Source organism: Rattus rattus, chromosome 2, assembly GCF_011064425.1.
Source record: "Rattus rattus isolate New Zealand chromosome 2, Rrattus_CSIRO_v1, whole genome shotgun sequence".
Taxonomy (NCBI): domain Eukaryota; kingdom Metazoa; phylum Chordata; class Mammalia; order Rodentia; family Muridae; genus Rattus; species Rattus rattus.
The window spans coordinates 22,961,495-22,975,018 of record NC_046155.1 but is presented as its reverse complement, the minus strand read 5'-3'; the positions used below and the strand labels follow the sequence as shown (position 1 = coordinate 22,975,018).

The window sequence follows — 13,524 nt, the reverse complement described above, 5'->3', positions numbered from 1 at the left end:
TATCTTCTAATACGACTTGTGATGTGAGCAAACTCAAGAGGCAGCTCAAGGAGTTTCAACTCAAGGATAGAAGTCTTGCAAAGTGGAATTCTATGGAGAAGCTAATACGAGAGATCTTGGTCATTTATACTCAAAGAACTATAACTCCAAAATCCCCTTGAAGATCAGGCAGGACCTTACTGCTGAGAGAGGGGACAGGGAAAGTAGATGAGGGATGTGTTCCAAGGCTTGGCTTGGCTGGTGGCTGGGACTCTGGGACCAAAGCATAGACATTTGACCAAAAAGTCCCACATTCTAGCTGGACACAAACTAGTATGAGGTGAGGAGAAGGTATCATATTTTATCATTTTAGAAATGCTCAAAATAATTTATTGAACATGAGTGTCAAAATCTTATCAAAGAATATGTTGAGTAGATGGGACCCTAATCATCTGAGATTAGGTCCCGGAAAAATTTAAGCCAAGACAAATTAAGCAAAAGGGAGAATGTGTGTGGGAAATGGATTTTTTTTCTGAAGGCACAGATGCTACTGTGGCTTGGATTGGGCCAGACTCAGGAGAGCTGGGATCTCAGGAAAGTGGTGAGACTCGGGAAAGCTGTGGGAGGGTTGGTTCTGCTTCCCTTGATTTCAAGGGCTACAGGTTTTGCCCCAGATAGAGACCATCCTTCATTGTGGTTGTGTGGAGATGGAAGAAAGGTTTGTGGTAGGAAGAAAAAAAAACAACCCTGTTTTTAAGGGAATGCTGATTTTGTTTTTGTTCTTGTATCCTTTACTCATTCTTAACAAAGGTTTGGCAGGTTAAAATACTCCAGTTATAAGCAGCTCCCAGAGCCTCTGACATTTTGAAGAAAATATCAAAAGTTGCTAGCAGTTCACTAAGGGTCAATTCTAGTCGAGACTTCCTATGTGATGATAAGCTTGCCAAGTACTTCTGATTCTTAGTTGAGAGCTAGTCCAGGACTTTCCCTGAGGCCCCAATATATGGAGAAGGAACTTATTTCCTTGTCTAAAGCCAGAACCATGCTAGGCAAGGCCAGTAATAACCTGGACCCAGGGCCCTGGGAGAACTGAGGTTTCCAATCTTGGGAAATCCCCCCTGTTTCCCGTCCTTGAAGAGTTGCAGTGATCAGCCCAGGTCGCACTTGAAGTATCCTGTGTTCCCTTTGGGTAACATTGCTTGATCAGCTTCTTGCTGACTTTGTCCTACTGTGTGACACTTTTCTACTGACTCTGTCTCATTCCTTTCCACCCCCCGCACTGTATATAAAACACTGTACTTAGTAAGCTTGCTTAGCACATGTAGCTTGTACAAGATCTCCTGATTCTACCTTTTGTAACTTTATTTTCTCACCCTATGGTCCTCCCTCTCAGGAACACTGCCACTGAAGAGCGGCCTGCTGGTGCAGGTCATTTGTTTTAAGTATGTCCTTGGGTTCTGATGTATTACTGCAGCGTTCCTACAAGGTGGTGGAAGTCTACAATTTCTGTTTTGTTCTTTGGAGTTAAAGGTTCTGAGGTCAAGCTACCTTAAAAGAGACGTTGGGGGTAAAGAAGGAAGCACATGGTAAAGTCAAATGTAACCTTGCCATATTCAATTTTAAATCGGAATACTATGCGACAATAATAAAGAGATTCTTCTTGAGACAGTTTTTGTGAAGAGTAAATGAGTTCGGGTGCATGGAAAGCCTGTGTAACAACATGTATCTCATCACTGGTAAGCCTCAGCCTGGTGCTTTTCCTTGATAAAGGATCTGTGGTGATGTTAGCATGTTGCCAATCACGGAAAATAGTTGTTACCTCCTTACCCTTCATCCTCCTCCATAAACTGAACTCATTGCACATGCCAGCTTTATAAAAAAATAAATTGAATAGATCGGCATAAAATCTCCTTTGGAAAAATAAAGTGTTAGGAGAATGGAATGCAGGGAGGATTCACCTTTTCTCAGGTATTCTAACTATACTTTATATGAAGGTAGATAGGATGTTGTCAGGGGCCAGCAGGAAGGTACTTATTGTGGTAAGGGATCATGGGAACTGATTGCCCAACAGTAAGGGACCTTTGCAAGGATACAGGTAATGGCATAAATCCACATTGGCATGGGGAAAAGCCTAGACTCTGCTACAGAGAAGCATTACATTCAACGAGAGCATCTAAAACCATGGCGACTGGAGGGAGGACCACAGCGGCACTGTCAGCAGAGGCGTCCAAGCTACAAAGCAGATGCACATACACCGCTCTGCAATGAAGGGGGCTGGCAGGGACATGGAGACTGGGCAGCTCATGCAAAACAGAAAGAGTCTATGACAGGAAGCACTCAGGACAGGGCCTCCGACCTGGGGTCTAGAGGATTCTTACCTTTTTGACATCCCTGACCAAGTGGTACAATGTATTTGAGGGCCCATGTCTCTGAAAACGATAAAGAACAATCAAACAGTTTTGCTAGTCAGGGGCTCCAGGTGGTGAGGCAAGAGGAAGCTGGAAGGAAGGGTTGTGGCCGGTGGAGGGCAGCTCTGTGTGCTGGGCCTCGTTCTAGGTGCTCAGTTGTATATGTCTCTTTGAAATCAGGACTGACTGGAGTTTTGGATCACAAGCTCTCCAGAAAATCAGTCTGACGGTCTAGGTCTAAACTTTGTAAGGCCGATTGTCATCTAATATATGTCCGGGTCAACTGGTGTAGGAAGAACTAATTTTACAGCCGGAGAAAGCAGAGGGGTTTTGACACACTGTCCTAGAAACTTCTTAATTTTCTTTAGTGTCATTTTCCAAGTTGTCACTGAAAACTTGTCTTCAAAAAAGCATTGGCCAGTTTTCTCAGCAAAAGGCCAGAAATGAAATAGAGAATTCTTGTGGACCATGCAGTCCTTATCCAATCTGTTTGATGGCTATTATCGTATGGAAGCAAGTACAGAATATACATAAACAAGTGATCTTGGCCCCACTTCAATAAAACTTTATTCATGGTCACAGAAAATTAAATTCCATATAATGGTTTTAGGAGAGGGTTCTGCTATGTAATCCCAGCTGGCCTCAGAAATCATAACTCTCCCACCTCAGCCTTCTGAATTCTGGGATTACATGCAGTTGCTTCTATATCCAACCAGATTCCATACATTTTAATATGTCATAGAAGATTGTACTCCTTTGGTTGTTTCAGACATTAAATATAGAAGAGAGTCATCTACAGCTTCCAGGCTGTACAGAAATGGTGGACTGGCTTTATATTTTGGTGATAGTTCCCTGACATCTGACTTGAGGAAAACTCACATGCTAGTTGTGGAAAAAGAGGCCAGAGAAAGATATATATATTAAGTGGCTATGAATAAAGTAAATGACTTGTCATTCCCTAGTCTTTCAGGTGTAGGGATGCTAAGGTAAGTACAGAATACCCAGTGAAGTTTGAATTTCAGATGAGCAATGATGCCTCACGCAATACTGGGACTATATAGTCAGCCCTTCATACTCATGATGTCAGTGTCCATGGAGTCCACCAACCGGATCAAAAATATTTGGTGTGTGAGTGGGATTGTGTCTGTATTGAACATGTACAGGTATTTTTCTTATCATGTCTTAGAAGATACAGGCTACTAACTATTTATATGGTGTTTATCTTATATACAGCATTGTATGTGAGAGCACCCAGTCCCTGGTTTAGCCACTTCCTTATTTAGCTTCCGGAAAGAAGTTACTTTAAAAAATATAGGACAATATGTGCTGGTTCTGTGAACATCAAGGTCATTTAGATGACAAACTAGAACATCTGAAGTCCCCCCATCCCTTTTTGGTAATGCATCCTACAAAGATATGAAAAGCTAACCATACCTATGCTAACGACCCTTGCTTCTCTGAAATCCAAATTTTGCTGGTGTGCTGTAGCTGTTGGCTAAATCTGGCAGCCTGGTTGGAGGATCTAAAACAGTGGTAATGCTCTGGGGCTGAGGCTCCTGGCCCCAAACCTCGGTGTGTATATAGCCATCTCTGAGATTGCTGTGACTTGATTTTCTCCTCTCTAGAATGGGGATAATAACATTGCTTCATCTGCTAGGTCTATTTGAGAGTTAAACAATCCAATAATTCCTCTTAAAGCTGTTAAAGTAGTGCTTAGCATTCAACACTGCTAGATATCATTATTATTATTGTTGGTATTTAGTGTCTTCTCAACACTGCACTACAGGTGACCACCACCTGTTGATGGGAGCACTGCAGGTGGCCACCACCTGTTGATGGGAGCACTGCAGGTGGCCACCACCTGTTGATGGGAGCACTGCAGGTGACCACTGCCTGTTGATGAGAGTGATAAGACCTTGGCTTGAAGTCCAGGAGCAGGCTTCTTTGTTTCCTTCTTTTCCAGGCTTTGGAATGACCCTTTGCACTCCCTAAGTCATGATGCCCATTATTCGTTACTGTAAGTCTCAGTGTATTGAGGCAAGGCAAGTCTGCAGGGAAAGCAGAAACCTGGGTCTGCTAGCCGACTTACTCCTGCAGTGGTGTTGAGATGAAGCTAGCTGCTATTATCTACTGTCTGACTCTTGTCATGGCCAGTCCATAGCTCTATCCCATTGCACTATGGGTGCTGGGACAGACACCAGTGAGTAGCCAGTGGGTCGAAAGGCAACCTCTGAAAAGAGGTTTAAGTTTGTCACTGGGTTCTGTCATTGTTGTCGTTCAGAGATTTAGGACCTTCAATCAGCTACTTCTTAGGCTCTGTCTATGCTTTACGCTTTTGTGACTCCACAAAATTCATATTGAGCTTCATACGAGTACATCAGTGGGGGAGGTGAGGCTCTTAGATGACTTGGTCACAAGGGTACCTTCTTTGTAAGTGGAACTGAGGTCTAGACAGAAGAGGGTTCATACTTCCATACTTCCAACCTATCTGCCCTAAGAGGACAGTGTTTGTCCCTCGCAGTGAACACATTGTGGAAAGATAAAATGGCTCTCATTATATAATGGACCTACTGGCACCTCGATCTTGGGCTTCCAGCCTCCAGAACTGGGAGAAAGAAATATATGTTCTTCATAAATTATTCTGTTGTAATTGCACAAATAGACTTAGACCACCTCAGTTTTCTCATCTGCGAAATGGTAAAAAAACAACATCAGTTCTTCAAACGCGCTTGGCTTTTTTTAGTGACTGTCACTGCAAAGAACAGCCACTACCACAAAGCGCTTTTGGATGACTCCGGGGCATTTTATACTCCGGGTGCGAGCATGGGGCAGGGGGGTGAACTCGATAGCTCTGAGGGTAACTCAATGATACAGGCTACTTAATGTCATTTGCTGGTCGGTGCTAAACCAACCCTCCTTGCAATATTTGTCTCCGACCCCCCACCCCACGGGCTTACAAAGTGCGTGTGTTCTGATTGACAGAGGTTTGCTTGTGGTTTTGAGTTAGAATCTGAGAACAATGCCCTATGGCGATCATGACGCCTTTTGCCTAAGATGCGGACAACTGAGCAGTTAGAACAAGTGAGTTCTTGGTGTCTGTAGTCTATCCAGGTGTAAGGGAGTGCATGTGAGGAATGATGCATGCATCACGGGAGAGACAGGAAGAGAATCACAGGCATGGGGGTGGGGCAGGCGGGAGTAGGGAAACAAACAGAAGAGGCAGAGACACGGAAAGGCATCTTAGCTTGGCCCTACCGTATTGTACAGTTCCTCTAGTCTGGAGATGGTGAGAAAACGGTGCATGCTTACTCCGTTTTCTATGAGTAATTTCACAAAGTCCACTCTGTCCAGGACTAGGGCATCCAGCATGGCTTGCTCCAGGGACCCTACCTGCAATTCAAGATATCCACTTAGCATGCTTACATCAGAGAAGTGCAATTCCTTCGTGCTCACCCAGAAGGCTCAAAGCAGATTGGTGATATCTGCAAGTCTCTAGATTTACCAGAGAGATTCAACACAACGATGCCAGGGGCCACTGCGGGTCCTGGAGGCACGGGTCTTAGGAAACCGAAGTCAAGGACTCCAGATCTAGAAGCTACTTTCTCTCCTAAATCTCTTTCTTGTTCTTGAGCCTCAGGACCCAAAGTCTTGATGGATTCTCTGACTAGCTTTCTGCAGGGTCTGTACAGGTGATGCTAGACACTTTCCTGCCTTCATTTTCTTCTTTCTGAGGCTCTGAATGAGAGCCTTGGCTGACTCCAGGATAGGAACCCAGGTAAACAAAGCCGAGGGCCAAACAGGCCTGGGCAGGTGTGTAGGTGTGTAGTAATGGTCACTCTGAGGTAGTGTCACATAACTTGAGGACAACATATTTTCTGGGTGGAGCACTGGACTGGCTGTGGTTTGTATACTTATCATCTTCTCTCATTTTTTCACAGTCCAAATTCCTTGAATCTTATAAGGACAGGCGCCCAGTGGTGGCTAGAACTCCTGGGGACGGAAGGTTCCGAGAGTCTTACTTCCAAGTTGCTGCTGGGCTGCCACCCGTGGATGCGTGCGCACATCACCCAATGGCCTATTTCCCAAGTTCGGATTTTTGGCAGCCAAGTGACAGGGGAAAAAAAGGCCATGGGCAGTTATATAAAGCTTTGGTTCAATTGTGCTGGGATTGGTCAGACCTGTGCTTAGCCACCAGGAACAGATGGTACCTGTACACAGAAGCCTGGCCCATTAGCAAACCAGCAGGAACGCGTCACTATTGGTGGCAGCAGCTTCCTCCTTCTGCTCGCTTAAAAGACAACCAGAAACATGCGCATACCCTCTCTCTTTTTAAAAAAATTTAACTTTACATTTTATCTGTATTTTTAAAGCTGGAATAAAAAGACAGGCTATGTGTCCAAAAACTGCTAAGAGCCAGGGAACCTTTGGTGGTGAGCTTAGCAATATCTTCCACTAGGTGGCAGCATATTCCCAGACACGAGACCGGTGCCCAGCCACATTGCTGTGCTAACAAAGGTAGATTCCCCCGTCCTTGCCCCAACCCCACCCAATTTTCTGAGGAACTTTCAAAGGTTCCTTAAACACCCTTGCCAAGCACGTGGGCTTTTCAAGGGTAGCGACGTATATACTCTACCGGCCACTGCTGCCCGTAAATAAAGATCTGGCTGCGAGCGATGTCAACTCTGTTCCAGGCTAATGCTAAGCTCAGCTGGTCTGGGGCGGATGCATTGGCTCCTGTACAAAGTGGGACAAAAAAAAAAAAAAAAAAAAAACGAGAGAAACATAGTAGTTAGTTATGTCAGGAAGACCCTTTCAGTCACCCTTTCATGGAGTCCTCTTCTCCAGGTGCAAACTAAGGTGCCGTGTGACTCCATTCCACTAGTGACATTTTGTGTGTGTGTGTGTGTGTGTGTGTCGGATCTTCTTTGCCACGGTGTTTTCCTGTGCACTGTAGATTTATTTTATCTATCATCTATCTATCTATCTATCTATCTATCTATCTATCTATCTATCTATCTATCTATCTATCCGTTTATTTTTAAGACAGGGTTTCAGTATGTAGTCCAAGCTGGCCTTAAACTCATGGGGTACTCATGGCTCGGCTTCCTCGATGTTGGGATAGCAGATGAGTGTCACCATGCCTGACACCGATTGCATTTCAATACCCAATAGCCACGTGTGACTAGAAGCACCTATGACATTTCTGTCTCTACAGAAGGTTCTGCTGCCATAGGCAGTCTAGACGCAGCATGCTGTCCACACATGCAGATCCCCAGCAGCTGCTTGTGTGGCTGAGAACAGGTGCAGCCTAGAAGGTAGTGGGAATATCTTGCATTCTCTGTTGCCCATCTTGTGGCTGGGTGAGACAGGACCTCTGTAAGCCACTGTTCTGCCAGCTAGGAAATGAGAACAGTAAAAATTATCCTATTTTATTCAGTAGAGATGCCTGAGACAGAAATGGAATCATCTATGTGAGTTCGTATGCCAACAGGCTTGCCCCCATATTTCATCAACACCCTCGTGTATGGAGGAAGAGACCTCACTGTACACTGGCCCATTTTCACTCTCCTGAATATCCTACTAGCAAGGGAGAGGAGAAAAGAGAAAGCACCCTCTTTTGGTTCAGAGAATTTGAAAAGTGAACATATGTTTGGCAAACTATTAGGAATTTCCATGTGTTGTGCTAAGGAATGTCCCAAGTGATTCTAGACATTGGCTCTGGCTATCTGCACTGGGCAGATGAAGATGCTCAAGTCCAGGTTGGCTAGAGTGACTAGGGAATGGCCACACACCTCCTAACAGAATGGACAGAAGTGTTTATTATGGTGCGGTGACATTCTAGCCAGAGCCAGCCATTGTGAATCCTGACCATCCCCATAGGGTCCTCATCAGGGAAGGTTAGAATCAATACAAGGGCCCACTTCCTGCTGACCACACTAGGCGTGTGTGTGACCCCCCCACATGGTGCCACTTGTCAGCGTTATCTGGGGGGTCATTATCTGTGGCTATGACAGCCCCATAACAATTCTGCTGCCTTGCTAGAAGGAGTTTCTAAAGCCCCCGGATGTTTTCCTTGTGCATGGGAAACTGCAGACCCAGGTGCCTCTTTTTATGCATGACTACCCCACGCCTTTTCTTCTGGACTCTGCACATCGATACTAAGAATGAAGCAACCAGGATTGGGAGGAATCCAAAGCACTTCTCAAGTAAGCGCGGGAACCTTAGCTCAATCCCCAAAAGGGGCATAAAAGCCAGGCTGGAACAGGGGTGACAGAGAAAGGAGGATCCCTGGGGTTTGCCGGCCAGCTAGGCTTGCTGAATTGATGTGCTCCAGGTTCAGTGAGACACTGTCTCAAAATAAGAGAGAGGAATAAGCGAGGACCCCTGGTGTGACACATGAGCACGTGTACACATATATGTACACAGCTATATACACACATGGCCATATACATACATGTATGCATAGCTATATACACATGTGAACATATACATATATGTGTGCACAGCTATTTACATACACATGGGCATATACATACACATACACAGAGAGAGATAGAGACACAGAGGGGGGAGGAGAGGAGAGAGAGAGAGAGAGAGACAGAGACAGAGAGAGAGAGAGAGAGAGAGAGAGAGAGAGAGAGAGAGAGAGAGAGAGACTATCTTAGGCAAACAGCTGGACATGGTGACTCACTCCATAATCCCAGCACTTGAGAGGTCAGGATAGGAATGTTGCTGTGAGTTCTAGACCAACCTGGGCTATGTGGTAAGATATGTATGCATAGCTATATACACACATGTATTAATCACCGAACCAACCACCAATGAACTAACCAACCACCTACCCACTCGACCAAAGTGGTTTGTGCAGAGAGTGTCCACCAGCGGATTGCTCCGGCACTTCTCAAGCTTGAGCCTGGGTGTCTAATCCGAAATGACCCTGCAGACCCTTTCAGCTCACCTTCAGTTTCTGACTCAGGAGTTCCAGGTAGAGCCTAAGGTTCGGCATCGCCCTTTTCTTCTTTATGATATAGAAGATTGGACCTAGGAGTAGGCAAGTGCTCCATCCTGAGGTATGTCTCCAGCCCTGAGTCTGTGCATTTCTGAAAGGTTCTCAGGAGATGCTGCTGCCTCCCATGTGGGACTGTTCACCGAGTGACAAGTTTCCTGAGAACTTGTGTTCCCTTCACAGGTCTGACTCTGGAGTCCACAAGTCGTTGGTTTTAGTCTAAGACACATTCTTGGAGTGAATTATTTATTATCTGAGATCAACAACAGTGACTTCAAATTCATGCCAAGGTAACCAAGATATGTGAAAGTGTATGCCTTAACCTGGAGGGGGAAAAAGTGACGTTCACAGAAGGTGGCATTTAAACCATTTCTTATTTTCCTCTTTTAAAGTCTAATTTTGTATTTGAGTAGACACAGTAAGTGTATGTTTATGGGTTCTGCATGACATTTAGACACATATACACTGTATATATGAATAAGATTAGAATCACTCAGACAGAATATTTGTGTGTGTGTGTGTGTGTGTGTGTGTGTGTATGTGTATTGAGAGCATGCAATTCCCTCTAGTATCTGTTTTAGAAATTATAGTCAGTTGTAGGCCCTAGTTTTCCTATAGTAGACGACACTTCTCTTACTAGACTGCACCCCTGTACACATTAAACACCCATCTCCACCTTCTGTCCCTTTCTTCCCCCACACCACCTATCTTTCTACTTCTATGATATCAATGTTTAGTTTCCAAATCTAAGAGGAACTTGTAGTATTTGCCTTTCTGTGCTAGATTTTTTTTAAAACTTAGCAAAATGTCCTCCAGTTTCATGTCTCTGATTGCAGATGGCATGCTTCCCAGTTTTTTTCTGCTGAATAGTATTGCCTTTTGTATAAATACACTACATTTTCTTTAGCTGTTCATCTGGTGATGGACATCTGAGTCGAGACCGTATTCTGAGTATTGTGAATGGTGCTGCAATAAATACACGAGTCCAAATGTCTTTCTGCTGTCCTGATCCCATTTTCTTCTGACCCAGAGCTGGTTATGGGATAGCCACACCACATAGTAGGGCCACACCACACAGTAGGTCTGTTTTCTCTAAAAATGTTTTTGTAAGATTTATTTATTTTTGTCTTATGTGATGAGTGTTTGGCCTGCACCTATGTGTATATACCATGTGCCTGACTTAGAGCCTGCGGAGGTCAGAAGTGGGTGTCAGATCCCTGAGAACCTATAGAGGGTTGTGAGCCACAAGGGTTCAGAACTGTTGATCCATCTTTCAACATCATCCTCACCTTCCTTCCTTCCTTCCTTCCTTCCTTCCTTCCTTTCTAATAATGTTTATATCAATTTAATTTTTTTGCTGCAGAGAGAGAGAGAGGAAGAGAGAGAGAGGGAGAGAGAGAGAGAGAGAGAGAGAGAGAGAGAGAGAGAGAGAGAGAGAGAGAGAGAGAGACTTTACTTCTTTTCGCTGGTCCGCTGGTTGTTGCTTACATACCGTGATGGTTTAGCCATTCCTGTCATCATTTATGTGTCACAAGTCTGTACACTACCCAAGTCAATAGCAGCACAAGCCCGAACAAGAGCCCACGGAGAAAGGACTGATTGAGGTCAAGGGAGCTACGGGCCTGAATGTAATTAGGAAAGTGTCAAATAAAAACATGAAGCCAATGAATTTTGGCTTTTCAAAAATTGAAAATACATCAGTCACAAACTGTCCTGGATGACAGTTTGGATCAGTACAAGTGATGAACCACTGTCTTTGCTCAGGACCGTGACAGTTCGAGCACTGAAATTCCTTCATTTAGGGAGATGCCTCAGTCTTGAGTAAGACTGGATGGCGGCTCACACTGCCCTTAATTGGACGTACTCTGCAATTTCCTGCAGAAGTTTAATACACGTTTGCCTCAGATGCATCCCTAGAGAGGCTGGTCAATCTGGTTCTAGCATGTTCTAAAAGCTCTCCATGTGATGTATATGGAAGACAATATAGTGCAGATAACATGCATCTGCTAGTTGGCTCATTTTTCCCTCATGTCTTTCCGCATTCAAACACACTGATTTCATGCCTTATCACATGATAGGCACTATGCCAGAATGGACAGCAAGTCAAGAAAGACCAAATCCTTTGTCTTCACAGCTTAAAATCTGGAGAGGAGAAAAGCTCTAGTGTATTAGACCCACCATGTGGTTTCCCTGCCCAACACATATTTATTGGGTACATTTGTTTCCAGGAACTGTTTGGTTCCAGGAACATTTGACGATGCTTGCACAGCATGATAATCATAAGACCTGTGGTTACCCTCTTAATAGAAGTTACAGTGTCCTAATCATGGTGGATCAGTACTCAGAAGACAAGCAAACCAATACACAGTGAACTTTCAGAGTGAGGATTTGTGCTACTGAAGAGCAATGCCACTCCTGGAATCTGTGGCCTGTATCTGTACAAACAAATAACGGTGTCAGCACTGCTCTGGCTTCCCAATACTGCTAGTTGCTATGACAATATTGTACCAAGTAGCTGGTGCAATCCATTGGCAGGTTGCCCTCAATAATGAGGGCTGGAGAGGGTGTCTGGGAGTAGCCTTGAAGGCACAAGTATTTGAGTTCTTTGGGCTCTCTGGTTGGCTGCAAATGAAAACCGAGGGTTGGAAAAGGTCCTGAGGAATTGAACTAAGCCTGGATTCCATATGGTCCTGACTTGAGCTCAGGGTACTCATACACCCTGCTTCCAGGACTGATGGGTGTGGGGCCTTAGAACCTCTGAGGAAAGCCTTTGCAAGCATAGATACAGGGTCATGATGATAGTAACAAGGAGAGTGGTAGAGGTAAGAGGGTGAGTAGGGAGGAGGTGTGTAAAATCGTCCAGGAGGAGGAAGGGTCAACTACACTTCCATAATATGGGGACCAATACACATATGTATTAAACGTCATCATAGTGGTTTGGTTATTGTCTCTCTGCAGGAGGCTGGAGAGGTTGGAAGTACACAGACTATAATAACATGGAGCTTTAAGGGATGAATCACCAGACATTTCAGTAGAGACACCATGCATGCAGGCATTGGGCTCCCTTCATCTACTGCTGTATTTAAGAGTTCAGAGCTGTGCACGATGTGTAAAAGGCACTTCACGTCTTAGTCGATTTGCATTAAAAGACAATGCCATAAAAGTGGCAGCTTACAACGAATATAAATTAGTTTTTGACAGGCTAGAGGCCTGACAATCCAAGATCCAAGTGCCACCAGGCTTGATGTCTGATGAGGGCCCATGGTGCTTGCCCTGTGTTCCAGTACTGGGATAGTCAAAGGGCGGACACAGTGACATTGGCAACTGACATTTCCTAAGGGAACTTCACACGTGCTTCTTTCTGGTGAGATGAGAGAAGAACTCGAAACAACTATGTGGTAGAGCTGGAGGGTCCACAGGAAGAACAAGCACTCTCTGTGACAGTGTTAAGGAAAGGTTGTGTGACTACAAATGTTACAGCCATAGTGTGTGCTAAGTCTTTGCTCCTTCAATGTCTTCACCTACTTAATAGGCACTGTATCATCTCACATCACAACAGGGGCGGGCACAGTGCAGGAAGATGCAGTTCCATATATGCACATGCTTATAGTCTTTTTTGCACATGTGATGATGATGTTGATGATGATGATGATGATGATGATGATGATGTGTGTGTGTGTGTGTGTGTATGAATGTGTGCACGCATGCCTGTTAGTATCTGTGAGTGTGAGCATACAAGTATAGGATGAAGGATAGCCTTGAGTGTTGGTCTCCACCTTCCACTCTGTTTGAGCCAGGGTCTCTTGTTCTCTGCTGAACACCCCAAGCTTGCTGGCATATGCATTTTCAGGCCCTGGGATTGCAACTGCGCATGCTACCCCACCTGGCTTTACGAGGGACTTGAGGTCAAATCCCCATGTCTACACAAGCAGGTTCTTTCTTGACCTCATCATCTTCGTAGCCCCAGTAAAATTAGTTTAAGACCACATCCATGTAAAGTGTATTATAGAATATTGTTATAAGTATTCAGCTTTATTTTTTTTCCGGAGCTGGGGACCGAACCCAGGGCCTTGCGCTTGCTAGGCAAGTGCTCTACCACTGAGCTAAATCCCCAACCAGTATTCAGCTTTA

At 44.7% G+C, this 13,524-nt stretch overlaps 1 protein-coding gene across 1 annotated transcript in view; it reads right to left on the bottom strand.

Moving 5' to 3' along the window:
* The window catches only part of Trpm3 (transient receptor potential cation channel subfamily M member 3), an 851,352-nt gene that overhangs the window by 86,531 nt on the left and 751,297 nt on the right, over positions 1 to 13,524 (bottom strand). Inside the window, 3 exon segments of the mRNA XM_032891718.1 lie at positions 2,358 to 2,408; positions 5,643 to 5,777; positions 7,021 to 7,121. Of these exon segments, the coding sequence (XP_032747609.1) occupies positions 2,358 to 2,408; positions 5,643 to 5,777; positions 7,021 to 7,121 (287 nt within the window).